Genomic DNA, 19,565 nt, shown 5'->3' with positions numbered 1-19,565 from the left:
TCACAAATTTTTGCAAGTGCCTACCCTAGAAAATAAAATTTGAGCTTTAATAGTAATAGGAATCTATAATAACAAATTCAAGATGCTAGCATTGTTTAAGTATATAGCATATACATCTTTAATCAAACGGGCTACGATTAGATTCCATTTTGATTGGCTCACGCCGAACCCGGGCTCCCACCTGTGCGCTTTCTCTTTCGCGTATCGATTCGCGTAATTGCTTACAAACGCGATAAACTACTATCGTTAGCCTCGTCGTCCTACGCCACGCTTCCGTTGTTATGTCTGTGTTATTAGGAATTATCGTGGGCGGATGATATCCACGCGAAACAGTTCAACGGACCGACTTTCATCCCGATCTCAATATCTCTTCGTACGATTGTTAACAAAATAAGTTCGCTGTTACTTTACTTGTACCCAGAAGGAATGAGCCCGGTACGCCGGTGAACGTTCACTTACCTGAAACAGAAAAAACGATGCCTCGTTACTACTTAAGAGCTTTTTATTTGACAGGGGAAAAGGCTCGTATCGACCATTCGCGGAGATAAAATTAAATTATGTATCACACAGAGCGTTGGAAAGGAATTTGAACGAGGAAGCTGGCGAGATCGATTCGGACAATTTGATCGGTATGTCCATCGGGTGGAGGGTCCCAGGACCGTTCAAGGACGAGGAACGACGCGGGAGAGAACGAAGGATGCAAATTCTCCAGCGTTACGTAACAGTTGAAAGTAACGGGGGGAACATAATTGCGCGGATGATCCAAGTTGCATAGAATGTAACGAGCCAAGAGGGACTCGAAGTATACTCTAAAAGTACCTGCGCGTTACGAGGCCCGTCCCCGTCGTCCACGTTCCATTGCCAAGGACGAGACGGGAATATCGAAGGACACGCGCACCTTTCGAAACCTGTTACCGCATCCAATCGGATATATCACCGTTCTCGACGCCATCATTTTTGTTCCCTCGTTCACGGAACTCATACACACTCGTCGAAATAATCGTACGAACGGATAAAAGTCACTTTTTTACCAAACTGTGACTCATCCTGCTCTCTTCGACTACAAATAGTAACACGAACAATCTTACGTTTATTCCAGCAGGAGGTGAATGAAAAAAGTTGGAACACGTTTTTCTACTTCATTTTTCGTACCGAAATTTCTACTTTTAACTCTGGGAATCGCGTAAACGCGAGAAATCTAATTTTCCAGTTTTAACACGCGACAACAGCTGATCAACATATTCGACGACTATTCAAATCCATCGCGAGAAGTTAACAGCTCCATCGATCAATGTCCGCCACCAATCTTGACCAATCCTTCGATCGGTTCCCAGATCTCAAAAAACGCGGGTAATAGAAATGTAAATGTAACCAAGTTTATCGCGCGGCGTCGAATTTGTTGCAACTAATTTGTTTCGTGTCTCAATTCTGTTTAATTAGCCTTTCAATTAATGATCTCGTTCTGACGAAACTCTGTGAGGCCGTGAAAAAGTGGAGATTCGTTACCAAATTCGTCGGCGAGGACTGCGACGTCAAAGGAAAACGATTTACGCGCGAAGGCGGCGCGAAAGCAGTCAGGCTACTTTCACGATCGGCGAGCGTCGACGCAAAAGTGAACCGATGACGTAACCAAACGATATGCACCTACAGGAAGAAACGAGCGGCGTGGCCGAGGGGGTAAAAAGATCGGTCACGCGACCGGGAAACGCCTAAGATCGCGGAAGTCGCGGCGGCTATGGTTCTTTAGCCTTTCTCTTTCCATCCGTTTTCCTATACTCTTCTCCTTTCCTCCTTTGCCGACCGTAAAGGCACGACGCGATTCCCTTTCGAGGAGCACCACACCAAATCTCCTTTTCTTATTACTTGGCAAAAAGTTTCTGTCAGACACTTCGCAGGTAATGATTGACAAAAAGCAGAAATACCGACGTTCTTCACTTCGGCAATTTCTTATTGTCAATCGTACAGACAAACATCAGTTCGTCAGAATCATTGCTATAACTCGAAATCGTGTATCATGCAAAATACGAGTATTCGACGAATCGAGAATTAATTCATAATATAAAACTTGGCAGTCTACCCCCAAGCATTTTTGTTAACAATATGCTTATTCGTAATTTATGGAAAGTGTTCTTTTTATTGAGACAGTGGCTACGGTGTGCAGCGAGTGAATTTTACAATGCGACATGTAATCTCCTAGGTAATTGCGAAATGGACGTGAACCGTTCATCCGTATTTAACGTGCGGCTCGTTAAAGTGTCTGTAAACAGGCCCGGCCGTTGGTATAGGTGGAAGATGATTACATTACGACAACGTTGAACGGCATACTAATCAGCCCGGAGCAAAAGTACATGTGCATCGTCCGGAGCTGTTACATTATTACCGGTCTGACCGGAAATGGTAACAGTGACAGGGTGTCTATTTTTAATTACAGAAGAAAATAATTTCCTAAGTTCGTCATCAGATGAATAAGGTCAAAGAAAAAGTCGCAGCAATTTTATTCACCGCGCGAGAAGAATCAGATCTTAAGTAGAGCAAGTCGCTTGTAGTCAGACGTCGCTAAAATATTTCTCTATAAGATTTAATTGCTTTGTTTTAAATTAATGACTTTGTGTCTTGAACTAAATGCTTTTATTCATTGAATCATGCCCAATCACTTTATGTCTCAAGACGGAAACGATCGACGCAGCGAAAAGTTTGAGAAACAGCTTTCACGGATGTATTTATATGATCGTGTAATCTTCTCACATAATCGTGAAGAAAACTGAAAGTCTAACGAGTACCGAAAATAGCCGCTGTCTACAGCTCTGATTAACACCTGAGCCGAGACTCGCTTCCTCCTTTCGCCTCTCTTTTAACCAGCCAGTACACGTCAATGTAAACCGAACTGTATACACGAACGAGAGAGAAGCGCACCGCGGAAAGTTCAAATGAAACTGGAATGCGGCCTTGACACGACGTAAGAATAATAAAAGGCGAAACAGAAGGAGAAGGAGCGTGTACCGCCTAACGGGTCGGCAGCTGTTTGAAATTAATTTTAGATTAAACAACCAGTGGGTGCCTCACTAGGTCAACTTCATTCGAGTCAATGAGCGCGACGCGATGTCCGTTTACTATCTCAGACGTTCTTCTTTCTTATGCAGACCTACGAGCAAACCTGATTTAAGGATGTATGAGCCATAAGATATCTGCTAAAAGTTTAATAAAATTAGAACCTGTAATAAAAACCTGTGTCCAATAATTGGAGCAATTGACATTTAGGAAAAATGATAACTACAGAGGAGTAAAGTTTACAAAATTGTTCGACCAGCTTTTCTCAGTCATAAGGAAATTTCAACGCATAATTTCTAATATTTTAATACATAGTTTTGGCATTTTTTTATTGGACTGTACGTGACTTGCAATTGTCTATGTTGTATGTGGAAAGAAACCTGCTGCAAATATTTTCTGACAATTATATGTATATGAAACCAATTAACGATTGTAGTCTTCCGATAATAAAAATGTCATAACATAAATTTTGGTTCGAACGGGTTGGGGAGCGGCCAAGTATATCTAACAACTTTCTCGCTGCATGCCGAAAACTCTGAGCCCACGTGCCACGCGGAGAAAGGAGGCTATCCAAATGTCAGTCCCGGGTAACAAACGCACACATTCAATCTCTTTATGTATTCGTATGATACGGAGGATAAGATGAAAATCGAGATTGAAACCAGCACGTATTCGTTAACGACTCCATACGTTATAGCATCGGTTACCTCTACTGCTTATGAGTTCGTCTAATTTATCAGCTGGAGAAACGAGTATTCAGAGATTGCTTCTCTCACGTTGCATTAAAGCGATCGTTTATGGTAACGAGCTAGAAAACTGTCAGGGACATTCATGGGAAAGTGTTACGAAAGCGTTTCGCAATTAATTTTCGCGTGCAACGTATTAATTGCTATTAAAATTCTTTACGGTCGTGGATCGATACATGATTATCCTCTGTTTCTTGTGAGTCGACGCTAAATTTTGACAACGAAAGGATAAGGAGCCTTAACTGATTTCAGTGAGAAAATAACGAACGGACCTCGGTAAGGCGCGACCAATTAAGAGTGTGTTCCGTGAAGAGTGAAGCGTATCAATTAAAGTTGCGCCCAGCTGTTCGGCAGTCCGTCCGGGCGAAACGTAAAAGGAAGCGCGGTAATTGTCAATTATCGTCCCAGTAATTTATACAGCTGATCGGACGCGAGCCTGGATGAGAGACGAATTCTCGATCAAGAGTTAATTATCAGCTGCGATCTAAAAACCCTGCGTTTCACTTAACCGTGCTTATTTATTAATTTTTTCAAATTGCACGCTGCACCTTATTGAGAATTGAAATGTTTCTGCGACGGTTGAAAATCGCGGTGAAACTTTAGAGGCTGAAGGGTATAAAGAAAAATCGAATCGAAACTCGATCTTGATATTATGCAGGAAGTCTGGGCTGCTTTCTGCGTTCAGGAAGTCGGCGTTCGTTTTATTCTGACTCTATCGTTACCAGTAGATAATTCGAGTCAGCGTTGTTATGTGAAATAGGAAATAGAATTTTTAATTCGTCGGATGAGTGAACGTATCGAAATGTTAAGGATGTATAGGCTATATGTATACTTGAGCAATGTTAAAGCTCATTCAAAAACACATGTTAAATTTGTTATTATAGATTCCTATTATTATTAAAGCTCAAATTTTATTTTCTAGGGTAGGCACTTGCAAAACATTTGTGATAGGAAAGTACTTATATAAACAATATAACAAATTCTATCAATTTTTATTTTTGATTGAACGTTAACAAGTAAAATTTTTTCATCCAGAATAATTATTCTTCCGACGTCTGATTCCTTCTTAACTATAGGAAATGCGTTTTTCTAAGATATATAAACTTTTGGGATTGACTGTATAGCCAACACATCCGTAAAGAACGAATGCAGGAGTCCGACTAAGACGGGCTGATTCTACTTGACCCTCTTCGGCACTGAAGACTGAAATTCCTGCGCTACCTGGCCAATGTTTGTAAGAGAATCCTTCGATGAGAATACTCGTCGCCTTTTATGCGTTTCCCTTTCGACGAAGATACACGATCGGACTAGGAAGTTACATGCCACGCAACTTTCACTTTCACCGAAATAACGAGGACGCGCGCGCGACGACGACGATTCTCGTTGGTGTGTTTTTATATGGGAGATAAACATATATAAAAATAATCCGCTCGAACTCGTTCGTGTGCGAGCTTGCCCGTGTAAACGGACACGTTCTTCGTGGCTCCCCTTTCTCTTTTCGGAGCCCTTTTTCTTCCCCCGCCTTTCTTCTGCTCCTTTTTCGAGCCGGGAGAAATTCGGCCTGACCCAAATAATTGCTACCCGTTCACGAAACCTTAAAACACTGCTGGACTCGAAGACCAACCCGGCATTTAATCATTCGGACCATCCTACGCTTTCTCTTTCTTTAAACTCTCGTAACTGCCCATAGATCCTTAGTCCAAATTGACAAAACTGAAAACTTGAAAAACATGAAAGTTGTCTTCGCACGAATGATACAAAAGTAACGACGAACGAGCTGACTGGCACTTCCACCTTTTTCTATTCTCAAGGGTTTCGCCGTTCAGCTTGCGTCATAGAATCACAGTAAATCCAATACTGCTTTGACAAATTGGACGACAATGGCAATGAAAATCGGATTCGATGACGAATGACGTTCGATTGTTATACGCCGCGCGACTATTACTCGCCTCGTCGAGGATGCGCGTATCGTTGATTTATGATTCGAGCTCGAAACTAGTTTCTGATTAGCCGACAAGTTTTTTATCCCGATGATACCGGCGCCAGTCTCCCGAGATTAAATACTGTACAGGTGTAACTTCGCGGTTTTTATAAAAAACGTTAAAACTTCGATTAGCAACATTGCCATCTCATCGTGAAAAGTTATTACACGATGCACCATGATATTGTTTACCACAGGACTTTTAATCACTTTTCGAGAATCACACGTGAAACGGATAGAAAGATCGTCGCTAATTGCCAGGAATAGGATTGAAACTTTCTAATGAAAATCGCCGATTCCTGAAGACGCTTCGCCTGAGATCACGGACGAAATGTTTACCCAGATAATTGCGTTCCCATCGGCACATGGACCGTGTAACGTTACAAATTACGAACGGCGACCGCTGAAACGCGTGTTACGTAAGAGCCGCGAGAAAGTTTCCAATCGCGCGCTTCGCTTTCCAGAAAGAGACCCACGGCGGAACAAATGGCAAAAGGAAAAAGACGGTCGACAGAGGAGAGACGGAGGAACGAGAAAAAAGGAAAATGAAAAACAGGGCATCGGAAAAGTTGCGCCGAGCAAAACTTCCTGTAACGTAAGAAACTGTAACCGGTTTTGTCGTGGCGGACGCGTTAAGACGCGTATTATATATACACAGCCGATTATGGCGAGAGAAAAATCGCGAGTTGGAGGCCTCTTCGAGTTCAGTTTGCACGGTGCAATTTTTTGAAAATGAAAATAAAACGAATTATTTTATGTTCTAAACTGGAATTGCTGATCGAAAGATTACATACGCCTTTATGTCAATACGTCTTTGAATTTAATCAGTTACAATTAGCTAGGAATTCTATTTATGAGAAAATTCCTCCTTTTCTATTTATGGAAGAATTTAGTGTTTAACGATCGGCTTGATCGTAGTGCATAGCATAGTAGGTTAAAACAGCAAATTGGGTCAGCAAAAGGCGGTCTCCTAAGCCATGGCCTTGTTGACCCAGCCGATGCGCGACATGCAGCCTCGATGGAGAAATAATAACGGGATTTAGCGCGTCGTTGCACTATCATAAAATCAACCACCTACTAATAGTGAAACGATAATTATAGAATTAAACTCAGCGAAGGAAACGTGGTAAAATTCCTGGTCAATGCCGGGTCAAGGATCACGATTGACTCGTACTACTTGAAACTCCGAATGACTACCATAAAAAGGAACGGAAGTAATTTATCTGATCTAATTAATCGTATATAAAATTGTTGCATGAATCTATTAATTTATTGATGCAATACTCGGATCAGTAATATCAAGGATCGACAGATTTTTTCTCATTCCAAAGCGAATTTTATATAAAAAAAAACAGACTCGATATTCTTCAAGACCGATCTTATTTTTCCACGTGCCGATGCCGCACGCTAATGAAGTATTTGTGTTCTCTTAACAACACGTGTACGCGTTTGTCATACATCAACTACGCTATTCGTTGAAACGAGCACGCAATTTGATTCTACAATCAGGCATGCATCGTATAATTTTTAAATTGATGAATTATTTAGTGGATCGTTTACGTGGTTTTACAATCATGACGTTTTAAATGATAGTAGTATTGTGAACTGAGTCGTCCATTCCCAAACCGACGAGCACAGTTTTAAAATCGACTGCAAATGAATGCACTAATAATGAAACCAATAAAAATCATTTCTAAATTCCCGAGCATTTAATAATTACGTTAGAAAAATATCATCTATGCAATTGCATTTATCACTCAATCTGATCGGCTGATTTCAAAAAATTATTCTTACGTTTGCAATAAACGTTCGATTGAAAAAATACTGTGTCCATGATTACGAGATAAAGTGTGTTAATTTGTATAACACGTGGATCTCTCTTCGCGTAAACAGGAATTATTGCGAATGCAGAACGCATTGGTCGCGGTTCGGTTTTTACGATCTGAGCGAGCGGTGCACGGGAAGGCGCACGGTTTCTTTCCTTTCATCGTCGTCGTCGCGTGGAAAGTGAAATTGTCCGAGGACATTGCACTCGGAATTTACTTTTACACGTAACCCGTGTTACGGTGTACACGGGAAAACCGCTATCGAAAGCTACGCGCGACGCGAGTTCCGAGCTCGCTGGGTGTTCAGTCTCGGTTCATTCACGCCAATTCTTTGCCGTTCATTGAAAACAATGGGAGAATCGTGTGATATAACGTCAGAAACGGAAGTCGAACCATCATCCGAAATTATAATACCAAATTAAATTAAATTCAACATTCATCTATTGCAGGCTTGCATTTCCGTTCCCACATTCTAAATTTCTATTTCTCTTTTACTTACGACCTCTGTTTGTAGTTGCAACTCAATAATCGATCGATAATCAAATGTAATAAGAAAATAATTCATTAACTCTCGTACATCGAGTATTCATATTTTTTTTCTAACTGATACACATTTTGTTAGCAGTTCTTATAATCATTGACGTTAACGGAGTAAACAGGAAAGCAGGAATGTAAGTATAATCCATGTGTCACACGTTCAATTTTCGAACAAACATATTTTAGTTTCCATTAAGATAACTCTTGTTATTTATCAGGCGAAAAACGTTCATGGGGAGAATTCAAGGACCGTGTTTAAAGCTACTGCCTTTACACTGATAAACTCTATCTCTATGATTCAAGAATTTTTAACTCAACGAGTTTGTTTACTGTCTTTAATTATGGCCGAATTTTTCGTATCGGCGTAAATACTGCTACGTCGTCAATGGCGAATATTCACGAGGCTGTTTCGTTCCCAGCGAACACGTTGCTACGTTTTCGTCAGACCGGATCACAGTTACTAAAATAACTACTTCCTTGTGTATAAACATTATACTTTGTTAACTTGATAAATTTAAACGCTACCATAATAAAGATAACAATATATTTTGCTACTTCTGCGTTTTCGAAACTCGAGTCTCGTACAGAAGCAACGTGACACAGATTGAGTAACATGACCGACGATCGAAACAGAATCGACAAATTCGACTGAATTGAAGGAACGTTCAACTAGGAGTCATCGATAGACCGCGAACTTTCATGCGAAATATAACATTTATGGTAAGTATCAATGCTTCAGATAAACATTTAAACATCGACGTATGCACGTGGCTGTTAATGTTCTGAACAGTTTTATATAAACAGTATTTATCATTTCTGCGGATTCAGCTCTTTTAAAAACGGATCGAATCCGCGGTTTAGTTATCACTGACGTTAGTGCTCAAGGGGTTACGCGACTGCGTAATCGCTGAGACCTTGACATTAATTTAGCTCAACCTCACCCAAGGTCCCGGCAAAGGTTCACCGTCACGCTATCTACGCTGGTACCATTTTTTCCAATTCGATAAAGGCATCGATGATCGCGACCGCCGTTCAAAGATCGACTAGATAAATCATCTTTACGATGATTTAAAAATGATACATATACATATATTATTTTAATAATTAGCATTAATAATTAGCACTTTAAAAAACATGTGATGCCGAAAAAAAGTGTTTTAGATTTCATTTTGCAAATTGCGATTCACGGAAATTATCATAACTCGCCTACAGATATGAAAAACGTGTTCTACGATAAACAAAGTTTCAAAGGCGACGTTCACTACTCTTCGCGACACGCGTTCATTTCATTCTATGATGCATGCCGATAATGAGGTATTAATATTGATTACTCATGTCATTTTTATTAGAAAGTCTATTAAAATTTCTCAGTTAAAGTACCCAAGCTTCTTACGATTAGAATTTTATTACAAGTATTAATATCAACCTCGAACAGATTTCGTAATTCACGCCGATGATTATGTTAGAAAGCTGAATTATTACAGCTTGTTAGAAATAGAATTTTATTAGGAGAATTTCGGTCTCATACAGATTAAGGAAGACTTGATTGGCAGTTCTATTCTACTGTCCGAGAATAACATATATTAAGATAGAAAAGGGCTGAATGGATGAAGGCGAAATTTGAATGAACCCGGGGGTAAAAGTGTATGGTTTACGGGTTCGTGGTCGAGCGAGAAGTTTATCGTCGAGGTCTATGACGTTATCGTGCAACCCGGGTCGTTCGATAACACCGACTGCCTATTTATGTCGCGGTATTTCTATCAACGTTGGCTCACCAGCCCTCTAACGTCTAACCCGTCGAATTCCATCCGAACGATCGTAAATTCTCGTTGCGAAAAAGCTACCACGTGTTCCCAAAATCAAATATAAATAGATTACATTGTTCCCATAAATAAAAAGAGGAATGAAGGGCAGAAATGTACGACTGAACTCCTTAAGGATGTATATAAAACACTGACGATTCTATGTCCTTTTTACAAGAGTCTATTACCGTAATTTGAGAGTTATTTTCGAGATGAAAGTGAAGTTTTCTTTGGGTTATTGCTGATTACCATAAGAGTACATGCAAATTTTAAGTCACTATAATTTTTCAAAAAACCCATGAATTGATTTAAAATTATACGGGTAGTCTTAATAGTAATATAAATCTATAATAACAAATTCAACATGTTAGCATCGTTTAAATATATAGCCTATGCATCCTTAACGGAGACTTGACCGAGACGAAGACGTTACCATAAATTGGAAAAATAAGAGAACGGTGAAGAACCGACGGAGAATAATGCAAAATTCTACTTACATACATAAACCACGGAGGGAATCTACATGTAAGTAGGACTGGGTTATTTCATTATGTGTGCAGCTTACCTGAAAAACAAAACAGAAGAAAACACACGTGAATCAGATTCTACAACTTGTCCACCGATAAATATCATTTTTATTCAACACTTTTTCTTACTAATTCGATAACCATCAATCAATGAACAGATACTACGCACTCCGACGTTAATAACTTAATAATTAATTGTTAATCACAGTCAATATTGAACAAGTTCTTTCAGGCATTATCAGTCATTAACAATTCATCAATTTTAATGAATTTTAAAGTGGATCTATTGCAACGACCGAGAAACGCTGTTCTTCGTGTCTGTAGGAATTATGACGGACAGAAGTCGGGAAGAAATGTTCTGTTCCATTAATTTCTGGTATATTGTTTACGGTTTTATCAGAGACGATTTGAATCGCGAAGCGCTAGAACGGCGTCCGTGAAGGGAGCGCGAAACGGAAAAAAAGAAAGAATCGCGCAATCTCCTGAGTTATCATTTTTCTCAACGATCAATGCGCTCGAGCAAAATCCAATTTCGCGGATCGGCTTCCCTCGAGCACGTGGATCAACGCGTGCCGTCACGACTGTTTATATATTATGCAAACTCCTGTATCTCCTTCTCTTTCTTTCCCCCTCTCGCGGGTTCGTTAACAAACGCGAGTAGCAATACACTACCGATCAAAATTTTAAGACTGTCTACACTGTACGCGATACTTAATTGAAATATCAATTCATCGAATTAATTAATTCCTACGTTTCATTGTAATAAATGTCTTGACTCGATTGTTCAAAGCTAATTTATCATGCAGGCCGATTATACTATAGCCAATGTAAAGATAATCTGTGTAATCTTTGTCACTGTTTCATATTTGAAATGTTAAAAAAATTTATCGAAAAATAAATAATCAGCCATAAAACGAAAAATTGTTTTTTTTTTATACGCGTACAATAGATATTCCTTGGACGCGTTTTACAGATGCAAAGGGGAACTGGTTTAAGAAACTCTTTGCCGGCAGTGTATCGTTTGTGTTTGTGTGAAACTAGGAATCAACCGTTCTATGTTTGTCCGACGATTCCCGCCTCTCGTTCCCCCTCCGCAATAATTATTGGCCTGCGCGGCTGCACGTGTCCCGACACATACACGCACCGACTGTCACTGCGTTTAATGCAGCAAAAGCCCCGATAATCCGACGTAATGAACGTAAGAGGGAACACGAAGCAAAACGAGCAATCGTGGATTACGATTCGCTCGGGGATCCGGCCTGTTCCTTAATCGTGTTACTGCCACCAAATTTTATAACAAGTTTCATCCATTGACGAACGAGAAGAAAAAAAAAGGGAAACGAGAACGAACGTTTAACCTCTGACCTGCTATTTTTACCTACTCATGGAAGAAATCATACGACTGTCACGACAAGCGACAGCTACTAATTATCATGGATTCACTGTTAATGCCATCATTGAGTAAAACTGATAGAACAGCGAACTGAATAAAAAAGCAAAGTTAAATTTCAATTGGACCTCGGTTCACAGCTCCGACCGTGGTACAATTGAATAAGAATTAATAGAACTAATTTAGAGTTTCGCTTTCCTTTCGGTTTAACTTCGTTCGAAGCAGAGAACGCGTGTACTCAAACGAGCGCAACGCTTGCCGGGGAGAGACGGAGGCGACTTCTTACGGCTTCGTTTAGGCTGGGGATTAAAGCGCGGCCTTCGGTAAGGTCGGGTGACGGCCAATGTGCCACGGTCTTCGGGAAACGTTAACTCGCTATGACACACGCCGTGGGACACCCTTGCTCTACAAAACCGGATCCCCGATCGATTGGACCAACTTCGCACGTGCACGCTCAGACAGTTAAAACAAAAGTCGTTTACGTACGTCTTGATCATACAATATACACAGAGACGTGTCTTATAAAAAATGTGCAACGACATTTTGAATAAAAAACGCTTGTATTATGGGATAGTAAAACGTAGTATATGAATGTCTAATAGATCCACTTAAAATGTTCGACCAATGCTCAAATATGAAAATGATTTAATGAAATTTGGATGAACTTGGAAAGATATGGTCCTTGAACAGGTTCAAGTACAGTCGTGCTCGAGTGAAAATCGACGGAGCAGCGGACGATATCTTCCATGAATCGAGGTCGCAGGTCAGCGTACACTTTGCGTCACCGAGAGAAACTGTCGCAGTTTCCGATATTAATTCCCATCTAAACGACGCGTAAACGATTGTACTCGAACCAGACTCGCACCTGAAGCGCCTCGTGCAACGGAACGTGTCCACGGCCGAGGGGCAGAGCGTTGTAATCGTCTTAATTAGCCGCTAATTATGCATCGCGTACTTCCATCGAACAAAGCGAGTCCGTCCATGTTATTTATTTTTTTTCCCGATTCTATTTTCAATTCCTTTTCCCCGCCTTTAAATACTTTCAAGCTAGTCGAGACTTCAGAAATGGATTCGTAGACAGCTTACTAGCGATTTGCCTAAGCGTGTTCGCGTCAGAGTGTGAGAAGAAATTTTAATGAGCGTTTCCGTAAAAAGTCACGGACAATAGAGTGCCGTTTAGTATGCCACTGTCTCGATATTACGTTGTTAGTTGCAGTATGATGCAATTGGATTTCGTAGCGAACCGCGATGTCAATTGGTACCGGAGAGCTATATTGATAACTGGACTACAGATTTTCACGACAAAACTTCTGCTACGTCAATTTAAAAGATTCAGATTTAAAAACAATTATGTGAACCACTTGAAAGCTCTGCACACTTTTCTACGCCCACGATTTTTGTAATGTCACGGATAAAATACTTCTAAGCAAAATTGTAGCCAAACGTAACGACGTTGCGTAACCGGTCCAACGATTGGAAAAGCTGTATTTCGGGGAACGACACGATCCCCGGATCCGTGATTGTCAAAGCGCAGGACGCCCATCCCTGGGCATTGTGCCCTTCAAAGCATCCCATCCATCCATTGTGGCGTCGCATCGACGACAATTCTCGCGTGCACACACCCGAGACCAGCCGGAGGAGCGTGGTCGTTGCAATGAGCTCACGAGGTCGTTCGTCGTGTTTAGAGGAGCGTGTTCCACGCACGCCTGGGCTTGGGTGCAACCACGTTCTCTAAACGGCCAGTTAAACGACGTCGAATGACGATCGATCAGCGGACCGTTCCTCTGTTCAACTTTTCACCTTCCCAAAATCCCAATTCAGAATCGTTACCGAATCTCGACCAATAAAACCTGGCGATCCCCCGGTGAATTAAACTGCCGTCTTCAATGCAGAATTCTTTTATACAATTCTATCCTCTAAACTTCGTGACGTGCAAATTTGAGATGCACTTAAAAGAGGCTGAACGAAGTATCTAATAGCGCGTATAATAAGCAATCGAGACTTCATGGTTCGCGGTACCAGGAATCCGGAGTTTTTCTCGGACCGAAAGATTCCACGAGCGTCCGGGAAACGAGACGGAAAAACCAACCGCGTGAAAGGCGAGGTTCTGCTGTTCGTAGCAGCGAAATGGCGATCGCGCAATTGGCAACAACAGGCTGGAGGAACTCGTAGACCTCTGTTATTTTTAACGCGCGTTAACTACTACAAGAAGCTAACGCGCGCATCTCGGTTGGCCGCGTTTAATAGGCCTCGAAATATGTCGCAGCTAGCCTACCGCGTTCAATAAGATAGTCGACGCACCTAACGACTCGTTCCAAGTCGTCCTGCGTCCACTTCACGTTCCCTTGCCACGTGCAAGCTTCATATTATTTTGTTATACATTCCATATTAACGATAATAATTATTGTTTAACTCGTACCAAGCCAGATTTTAGAAATGCGAATAATTGACTTAAAGACGTGACTGACATTCTATGAAAACCGGTGTGATATAATATTTGCTGATTCTCCAGGAGATTGAACGGTCCCAATTTCCAAGGAGGATGTTTCTCTCGAGATGAAACGCGGAGAGGAAAGAAGGGAGACGAGCACGAAGGAACGGAGAAACATCGAGTGGAAAACGTGGGACGATGCAAATGTTAATAGCCTTGAGTCGATTCCGTCGCAAGTAGGATAGGTGCACGGAGGTGAATTCACACGTTCGTATATACGGACACGGTTATGATTCATTCGAGTACCATGCTCGAAACCCGTTAACTCGCTTGTTAATAAATAACTTGGAACGCAAGCTTGAAATATAAACCTCGATCAATTTAAACAATACCATTTACCAAATAGATAAATAATATGAAGGACTCTGTTTGAAGTTTACATACTACTTTGCATCTCGATTAAGTGAACGTCGATATTAATAAAACTTACGATAGATGAATCCATTAACGATGTTATCGACGGTGTGATGATCGAAGCAGAATTTATGATAAAAAGTGGAAAATGATCTGATCTTAGACAAGCCGATATTGCGGATAAAATGCGGGCAATGTGATGCAAGCAACAGGTGGTGGGCGTATCTCTCCGCAGGGCCACCCTTCTCCGACGATTTTACATACTGTCGACCTCAAGATTTGAATTAGGAAGCACTCGAAGCTTCGCAAACGACACTGCTGGACGCGATTTACATATCGGGAGAATCATCGCGTTGCATCGTTTGAATGATTTATGGCGATTCATTAAAGTGAACTTTTCGAATTACACATGGGTGAAGACCATCTGACGGGTTTCTAATATTCATGACTCGTTATGCGTTTAACGACGAGCTGACGCGAGCCTGAATGCAATAATTTTATTACAAAGCACACCGACGGTCAGAAGTTCCGCGACAAAAGGCGGCCGATACCAACAACGGAAACCAGTTTCGCTGTCATATACAGTAAAGCTGTCCTACCGACACTTTTCCTTTTCCTATTTTCAAACTTCTCTTCGAAGCTGCTCTAAACGCATCTATCGATAATATGATTAGCCAACGAATACAACAAGCCGCGAATATAGTTGTTTCCATCGCAAACGCGCCAGCTATAAAATAAGAACTTCCACGGTTCAAGCTTGATCACGTTTTGGCTTATCCTAGAAACTTAAAATCTGTCAACCCAAAAGGGGCAGAGTGACGACGAGCAGAACAATTTATATTATGTATCTGTAGATAAAATCTAGAATTCTGCCATTTGAGGAGATCAAATCTTAGAGGCAGAAATTAATTCTGTAATACCCCAATGCCCCAACCCGTTCAAGCAGAAGCCGTGCTCTCAGAGAGCGATTTGGAAGCATCTCAGGATGACGATATTCGTACCATTGACATAGACGTGGTGCTGCCTCCACAGGTGCTGATACTGGCTCCAGCGCGAGCTGGTGCTGTCCTCGTGGATAGGCGGAAGCGGCGTGTGCACCTGATGCGAGTGCGACGTGGGCGGTAACGGTGGTGGCGGTGGTTGTTGGGGTTGCTGTTGATGCGCAGGCGCTACCACGATATGCGGATGGGGCGTTTGCACCGGCGCTTGCTGCGGATGCTGCTGATGATGCGCCTGGTGCAGCACGCCCGGTACCGGCGGTGGCGCCAATTGCTGGTACTCCATAACGCAGCTCATCCAGTTTCACCCCTTCACGCGAGCATTTAACCCTCCTTAGCGATTACCACCCCCTTTTGTTCGGTTCAACGGTGTTTCTCAACGCACAATGTCTACAGCAGATTTCTCAGATCTCTCCCGTTTCTCACTATCAATAATGTTTCTCAAAGTCCAGAATTTCATAGAATCCTCCAAGATTTTTTTTACCAATCACTGTCACTCGGTTCTCACTCGGTCCTCGACAGACAGCACTAAGAGATTCTACCGTTGGTCGGGAACCAACGTTGGAGAAACACTAGATTACCGAGGCCTCGCGGTCGCCACTGACCGTTTGTCTCCGCATCTGCGCGTAATTTTATCCGCGCGGCGTCATCCTCGTGCCGACACTTGTCACCGAGAACCGGGAAGCAGAGAGGGAGGAGGGACGATCGACCGATCGATTCTAAATCCAATAAACGATGCTCCGAGACGATTGTCAACTCGGTCGGCGAGGATCACGACCGCCACGTGACTTTTCCTCTTTCTCTCTCTCTCTCTCTCTCCGTTCCTTGAAACCACACCGGGAACTTCAACGACACAGCGGAGAACAAAGATTCCTCAAGTCTCCCTCGACTCGGTTATCCGTGAAAATCCGAACGGAACGCGCCGAGCCTGGAGGTCCGCGAAGCTCTGTTCCCGGCGACGACTGGTCAGGCCCGAGACCCAGACCCGGAAAGGATGCGAAGAGAGAGCACGGGCAGCAACGGCACGGTGTGATACTATCGTCGTCGTGCGTCGACTGTCAAAATCAGCGATCGTCAGCGTCTATCCGTGGTCGGTGTTCGCCGATTGGGCCGTCAACGTAGCCGGAAGCGTTGCTCCGATTGGCTCTCAAGCCGCGTTCTTCTCGGTGGGGACGAGAGAGAGGACGACGATGCACGTGTGTGTGTGTGTGTGTGTACGTAATCTCGCGTGTCGCGACGCCGACTCCTGGAGCTGCGAAGGAGATCCGACGACCGGGAGAGACGGCACGAGGAAGGGCAGCCGCGGTAGCAGCGAGGGAGACGGAGGACAGAGAGGGTCGACACGCGTATCGAAAGGGGCTGAAGAGAAGGGGATGGTATCGAAGGGAGACAGGCGGACAGGTAGACAGAAACGACTAAAAAAAGAGAAAAAAGAAGGAAAGAGAGAGAGGACAAAGCCGTGCGTGCGCGTCTCGTAGCTGCGGCGTCCGGAAAGACACTGCCACTGGTGAACGTTACTCCGTTCTGTTCCACCGCGCTGTTTCCCTCTCACGTTGTCTCTCCCTCCATCCATCCATGCTCAAACACTCCCTCTCTGTCCCTCGACCGCGCGGCGTCGTTCTGTTACGCACACGTGCAAATGCTCGCGGTTCCTCCTACAACGTTGGATGCACTCGTCGTCTCTTTCGCGTTCACCAAACATCCGCTTTTATCCGCCCCCACCTCCCACCAGGCACCCTGTGCCGTGGGTGCTGGCCTCCCTCCACCGGTCACTGTTATGCGCGCACCGTGATCTTCTGTCACCTTCCAATCTCGACTCCCTGTCCTCGTTCCACGATGGTGGAGTCTCACCCATCAGGTTTATCGAGAGTCTTTCTCCTTCTGAGTATGGACACCCTTCTTGCATACACCATTTTTCGTTGTTTTTCAACCTTTTAATGGTCCACGACGCCCAATGGTTTTCCCTGCATTTTTCTCCGTTCGAAAGACAAACACGATCGTGGGGCTTCCACACTGAAACCCGCGAGCTTCCAACGTTTCATAGTTATCGTTCGGCCCGACGAGATCCTTACGAGTATCTCCCAGTCGAGGAAGGTAATAAAATGTATTTTTCCCTTTCCCTGAACTACGTTTGACACAGAATTCCCTCTTAAAAAACTACTATTTCCTGTTTCTCAAATCCTCACTACGGACTTTCTACCGATCTAATACCGTATGTCTTCCCAAAAAAAACAGGATACTACGTGTACGCGTTTCTTCTTACAGGAGGACGCAAGTAGCGATGACTTTCCGTTTCGATGCTTGGAAACGAGTTTGGAAAAATTGGAATGAGAGTCGCGTTAGACGGGACAGACTCTGTCCTCGTTTTCTACGCCGGTCGACCCACTTCCTGATGCGTGGTTCGTTCGTGACCGATCCATGAAATTAACGGTAACGGAGCGGCCGTACTCGCCGGCTAAAATCGAAAGTGGCGAAATACCGCGATGCTCTAAGGTGGGGAACAGAGAGAGTTCCACCTCAAAACCAGATTCTAATGGACACCAAATTTATGGCACGTTTCCCGCGTGTATACCTTCAGCATTCAAAACAATTATTGTATTATTTAAAATACTACACAGTCGCCTGTATTTCGGTATTCTGAGTAATTTCAGAGCTTTTTTTCAGTCGTACTTATTGCAATTTCCTAATCAGATAATAGAGTTCATGTTTGAACTGATTGTTGATAAACGAAATTGCACGGTCATGTCATCGGATCATAGAATGAGTCGATACTAATGGGTAAAGCAAACTCTTACTTCACCGGGCGAGTTGGAAGAGTTCCCATTTCGTTTTCGTTCGCATCGAACGACCTTTCTCTTCCCGGCCGATGGAGGAGAAAGGGGAAAAAATCAAGCGGCGGAGGGAAGACGCCGACGTTAATTCTGCTGGAACCGGCATAAAGCTCTGAATCACCGGTGAACCGGTCCGGTACCGTAAACGCGCGATGCCTGTGTACGTTGTGCGAACACGGAAACCACGAGGAGGCTTCGTGCGGGTCACGGAAGGATTCCTTTCTCCTCCTCCTCCTCCTCCTCCCTTTATTCTCCATTCTTCCTCGTTCTTTTTTATTCCCTTTCATTGCCTTTCTCCTCGTCCACGCACGAGCGTACAATAACTCTTCCTTCCTCTTTGTACCCTCTTCTTTCATTCCCATCTACGATTCCTCCATCATTTGACTTCATTCACTCAATTGTGTTCAGACGACAATGAAACACATTTTCAATGTTTAAAATTGTACGTCCATAATGAAATCCTCGATCTGCTGTTGCACATTGTTTCGAACGGAAAAGCTCATTGGCCAAATCGCTGACAGATGTTAAACAGCTTCCTCGACGAGGCCAGAACGGAGATCTCGACGCCGGGAGAGAGACGCTTTCGTTTCGTGGTTAAAGGTTAAACCGTGGTCTAACGATGCCACGCGAAACGGGCAATCCAGACAACCTGTTGATCCTCCCGCTTCCTTTCACTCCCGACTACGCGTCCCGCCGCAGATCAAACAAGAATTTAACGCAACGTTTCGTAATTCACGTGAATTAGAGCATTGTTTTCTTCTAACACATTTAATGCATCTCATAATCTCTTATACAGATTCTTATATCGCATTTTATAACATATTTTATAAAGAATTCTATACTGAACATAACGATTTCATAAGTCGTGTAGCAATATCACATGGTAAGACAAAAACTGAGCACCTCGATCAAAACTGATTAAGAATGTATTGGCTATACAGCCAATCCCAAAAGTTTATGTACCTTAGAAAAACGCATTTCTTATAATTAAAAAGAAATCAGACGTCGGAAGAATAATGCTAATAATAAACAGC

General features: G+C 42.8%; 1 protein-coding gene across 9 annotated transcripts in view; it reads right to left on the bottom strand.

Moving 5' to 3' along the window:
* The window catches only part of LOC108627852 (thyrotroph embryonic factor), a 53,937-nt gene that overhangs the window by 20,160 nt on the left and 14,212 nt on the right, over positions 1 to 19,565 (bottom strand). Inside the window, exon 1 of one of the 9 annotated variants that reach the window (XM_026816009.1) lies at positions 15,704 to 17,210. The exons of 7 other annotated variants lie outside the window; for them this stretch is intronic. In XM_026816009.1, coding sequence (XP_026671810.1) covers positions 15,704 to 15,998 — 295 coding nt within the window. In that variant the 5' untranslated portion in view covers positions 15,999 to 17,210. Of the gene's footprint in view, positions 1 to 15,703; positions 17,211 to 19,565 lie in introns of those variants that run through there. One more of the 9 variants, XM_018029394.2, reaches the window with a different exon arrangement.

This window comes from Ceratina calcarata, unplaced genomic scaffold, assembly GCF_001652005.2.
Source record: "Ceratina calcarata isolate Rehan_Ccalc_2016 unplaced genomic scaffold, ASM165200v1 scaffold48.2, whole genome shotgun sequence".
Lineage (NCBI taxonomy): Eukaryota > Metazoa > Arthropoda > Insecta > Hymenoptera > Apidae > Ceratina > Ceratina calcarata.
Note: the sequence above shows the minus strand (reverse complement) of the source record. Positions and strands in the feature narration are given on the sequence as shown.